General features: G+C 40.3%; 1 protein-coding gene across 1 annotated transcript in view; it reads left to right on the forward strand.

Moving 5' to 3' along the window:
- tmem59l (transmembrane protein 59-like) overlaps window positions 1-5,052 on the forward strand; it is a 15,782-nt gene that overhangs the window by 7,755 nt on the left and 2,975 nt on the right. The window contains exons 7-9 of the mRNA XM_023408001.2: window positions 3,899-4,004; window positions 4,146-4,260; window positions 4,906-5,023. Coding sequence (XP_023263769.1) covers window positions 3,899-4,004; window positions 4,146-4,260; window positions 4,906-5,023 — 339 coding nt within the window. The remainder of the gene's footprint in view (window positions 1-3,898; window positions 4,005-4,145; window positions 4,261-4,905; window positions 5,024-5,052) is intronic.

A 5,052-nucleotide genomic window follows, 5' to 3' on the forward strand; every position in this document is an offset into this window, starting at 1 on the left:
GTGGGGGGGCAAGCCAGTGTTGCCTACAATACAAATTATGTGGATGTCTAAAATGCATTGACTGTGTACTGTATATACATCCATCTGTGTGCTCATGTGGGTATTTGTGTGACCTCAAGCAGTGAGAATAGTTGTGTGAAGCCTCAAGCATCAACCATTCAGGAAGCTAAGGGTGGCGTTAGTCAGTTTTAGATCACAACTAAGGTTTGTCCCCTTTGAAGGGAAAAATAAGGAAAACATATAATTTTGAAGAAACACTGGTAAAACACATTCCTTCACCTCAGTCATACCCCTCTCACCACCTGCTTGCGGAACAGAGAGAACTGGTGACATGACGGTGTTTGAAGGAAACGTGACTTTGACTTATGATGCTAAACTGAAACAGAATTATTATTATTTATTCATCCAGGCACAAGAGATTTCAGTGACTTAAGCATGAACAATCCCTACAGTGCAAATGTGAAGCACACGCATGACAGTTAACATATTTGTATGTAAAGATACGGCTTCATGGCGTTACATTCTTTTAATTGTGGTTTATGTTTGGTTGTAAGGATGAGACTGGCTATATTCTATATTTTCTTTATTATCAACAAATGTCATGAAAAGACCAAAACCATTAATGTGAAGGTCTGTCCCTCATTACTTTCTAACTTCCCTACCATGTCTATGTGTGGCCCATTTGAAAGCAGCTCACAAATATATTTTTTTAATTTTTAAATAGGGCTCAGTAATTTGCTAAAACAGCTGCTAAACCATTATTCAAACAGGAATAAATAGCGCTTTTGTTGGGGACTAGTTTCAGCAGTGGATTAATATTACTATTTATGGCAGCAGGATATGGGATGTATGTGGGACTGACTCAAAATAAACTTTGTGTTCATCTTAATGAAGGAAAACGTGACCCACTGCAACAGTGCGGCTCATTGATGTGTTTTTAGTAGTTTTTGGATAGCAATGGAGCTCTGTAGCACAGAGGAGTATGATTTAAAGATTTGGATACATAGATAACACTTTTCAATAGTTGTTGACAACTAGAAAGATATAGAAAGACAAGAAAAATATCAACCATCACCAGAATTATTTTTTAAAACTAAAGTGCTAAATCCTTGTCATTTACATATGCATTTCAAATATAAAAAAAATGAAATAACAACAACAACAGTGACAGTGAAAATTAAACTAAACAATACAACAAGTAATGCCCTCATGTAATTTATTTTCAATGACCAGATGGGGGAGCTGTAATTAAAGATTTTAGACATTTCTAACTCTATCTGTGAATTTAAACATTTTACTCCACATATTTGCCACATGGACCAAAAATGTTTAGGTTTGCATACAGTTTTTTGTTTTTACCCGAGGGCTTTTTATTTAATGATTGATTTGCATCAAACTGAATGCAGAGAGGCTTAAGAAGCACTTTGTAACCATTTCCCTCTCTCAGCATGGAGGCACAAATCTAACCTCAAATGATCCAAGTAAACCCAACATATCACTATTTGTAATAGTGGTTAAGAGTCAGTCATCAGTCTTGTTATTTTCCATTATGTGTTTACATTAATTTTTCAACCCACTGTGCTCTTTAACAGCACAAGACTGTTTCCATTCCTGAAATCAACTACATAAGAGATGTGAGATTCTGTCTTAACATAACCACCACTCCTCTGCCTTAGACCCTCTGTCTCTGTATGGCTGTGATGTTTCTGAACTCTCAACCCCCTCTTTCTTTGTCTCTCTCTCTCTCTCTCTCTCTCTCTCTCTCTCTCTCTCTCTCTCTCTCTCTATGTAAGCCAGAGCACCTTTTGCACTCCTTCTCATAATGCATGACAGATGCAGATCAGGCTCTGCTTGTTCTGATGGTTAGATCTCTTTAGTCTGCAGCCAATGAGAATCATCCCCCTCACATCTACCCTTGCCTCTCCCCAAACTCTGCGCTGGTGCTGCATCTGGTTTCAATGCACTTTGTCAGAAAACATGGCTCGCAAGGGGTAATAAACCCGGTTGTGAAATCACTTTTTCAACAACAAAGGTTTGGAGGATTGAAGTGTTTCGGGATCTAAAACCAACCAGCCGTGTCTCACCGGCACCATCAAACATCTAGTATGTTTCAGTGTTTTGTTACTCTGGACAAGTGACTGAAGTCATTGAGTAGAAAACAGATCAATCATTTCCTAAATAAAGTAATGGCAATGAATGAAACTGCATTTTGCTGATCCCACATTATAATGTGAGGCAGCACCAGTTTTATTGATCTGGTGAAGTGTCAGAATCGATGAATACTGGGAGGTTGACACTACTGCAGTGGGATATACTGTTCTGTGGTGTGTGTGTGTGTGTGTGTGTGTGTGTGTGTGTGTGTGTGTGTGTGTGTGTGTGTGTTGTTGCTGAAGCCAGCAATAGTATTGTTAAACCGACTACAGCTGCTTTCGTAGTGGAGGGAGGGTCAGCAGTGAGGAACCAAAATCCCCTTTTAATGAGTTCTCCCGGGGAACCAGAAACACAGCGCACACCACGCTCTTTATCTCTCTCTGTGTAGCAGTAGCTTTAAAATCATTTTTGTGCTGTCCCAGTACAAGGGGTTTTACTAAAATGATTTGGGTGGGTGAGAAAGATGCCGTGAAAGACACCCAGACGCATTGAACAGGCAGACATTTATTTTCACATTCAGTTTGTGACGAAGTTTAGAAAGAAAAAAATCATACTTTTTTCTTACTTAATTCTTACTGTACATTTCTTTTTTTTGGCCACCTTGGCCAGGACAGTGGTGTTGTCAGTTGGCAGACTGTTCATCAATAGGACAACTGAGACCCTGTGTTATAAGGCTGAGGTATCCATGAGTAAAAATCTGAAGTGCCAAGGTTGGACATGTTTGGCTGGTTCTGACCATAATGACCTATTTATGGAGCAGAGAAAACAAGGAGAGAATCTTTGGTTTCACCTTATTTGGAGATCCTAAAGTAAATACACAACCTAGTATCAACAGAGTGTTGATGCTTTACTCATCTAGTCATCTAGTCCTGTTTTAATACTGACCTTAATGTAATGGTAGGTGACTATCAGCCGGGTTTTACAGTTAAATCGACTGTACATTAAAACTGAACTCAATACTTCAATCACATCATTTTCACTTTAATTAGTATCAATTTTTGATCAAATGTGTCAGAAAGTGGCTGCCTGGAACCTTCCTAAGCATGTGTCCTAAGTGTTAATGTGGTGTTAAAGGAGTAGTTCAATATTTTTGGGAAATATGTTTTTTTTTTTTTTTTTTTTTTTTTGCTTTCTTGCTGAGAACTGAGAAGACTGATACCACTCTCAATGTCTGTACGTTAATGTGAAGCTAGCGCCAGCAGCTGGTTAGCTTAGCTTAGTTTAGCATAAAGACTACAAACGGGGGAACAGCTAGCCTGGCTCTGTCCACAGTTAACAAAAGGTATCAAAATCCACCTCCACGATCGATCAAATCAAACAATCAACAATCAAAACCACAGCTTGTTTTTACATTTAGATTTTTGTCTAGCTGTTTGCCCCCTACTTCAAGTCTGAATGCTAAGCTATGTTAATTGCCTCAGGCTGTAGCTCCATTGTTAATGCACAAACACGAGAATGGCAATCCATCAATCTTCTCATCTAAATCTCAGCAAGAATAGAAATAAATGTATTTCCCAAAATGTCAAACTTCCCCTGTAAGGTTTCAATCTTCAGGCTGCCTCTCCTCACATTTCTTGTGTTTGATTCATCTCGTGTGGTGTTTCTCTCTTTTCCTTTTAGCTTCCCAGCCAAGTAGGAGCTCCTCTGTGGTGTGACCTCGCAATGTTAAACAGACTCTTCCCTGACAGCTCTGCTGGTGAATTACTGTGGTGTAATTGCTGCCATGCTGTTGTTTTTTTTTCCTCAGAGCCAGCCAGAGATGGAGTACTCTCTGCCTGAGCTGCAGGCTCCTCGATCCAACGTGGCAGACAAACCCTGGCCTCAGGTCCACTCTCACACCCAGAGGCCTCATGGTGAGAGCATAACACGCACACTCTACATACACGCACATTTATCAGGCTATGTATAAGCAGCGCATGAATGTTGCTGCAATATCCCCTCATTAGGTGACTGAGACGTATCCAACCCTTCTTTTTCAACATGTTGTGTTGCAGGTGTGAGGGGACATGGAGAGAAGGGATCATCCAAAGCAGGAGGCAAAGGGAAGCACCCTGTCCAGCACGCAGACGACCCCACGGCTGAGCACGACTTCCTTGGCTGCATGTCAAGGTGAGCCAGAGCTCAAGTTGCCCTGCCGAGAATCAAAGAGTTAAAGCAAACCACGCGTTTCATTGTCTGATTTCCTCCCTTCCTGGCAGTTTAATGTCAGTATGAAAATGAACATGTAGAGACTTGAAACTTGCTTGAGAAAGCTTATCTATCACAGTGAATAACTTGTCTGCTTCTATTACTGTCAGAGTTACAATATCATTGTGTTATTTGGCAATGCATACTTTCACACACACACTTTCATCTGCCTTACCTTGGGATAATGTTGTTACTAACGCAAAGTTAGACATGATATTCATTAAGAAGGAAGTCAGTGAAGTTTCACATGTCTAGAGGTTGATTTGAATACCATACATGGTCTGTATAAATGATACAGCAAAGCATCTAAAAAAAACTAATTGAAAGTGATTGGTATTTCCAAAACACTGGTTTGATTGTTGAAATGTAATAAATGTAACTTTAATTGCATCATGGAATCACTGAGAAAGTGTATAAAGGTATGGTTGTAACGCATTTATTTACACTGAGGCTGGTTCTACTTGATGCAGTAATGATTCAATTTCTGTAATTCTTGCCCCCCTCCTTTCTCATTCCCTCACTTGCTTGCTTTTTTTTTTCCCATTGTCCCACTCTTCTGTTCTCCAGACGTTCAGGTCTTCCGCGGTGGATTTTAGCGGCCTGTCTCTTCCTGTCCATCATGGTCATGTTGTGGCTCAGCTGTGCCAGCCTCGTCACCGCACCAGAGCAGCACATCAAGACACAGGTACACACACACACACACACACACACACA

This window comes from Seriola lalandi, unplaced genomic scaffold (assembly GCF_002814215.2).
Source record: "Seriola lalandi dorsalis isolate HSWRI2012SDOR001 ecotype SW California unplaced genomic scaffold, Sedor1 jcf7180002054353, whole genome shotgun sequence".
NCBI lineage: Eukaryota > Metazoa > Chordata > Actinopteri > Carangiformes > Carangidae > Seriola > Seriola lalandi.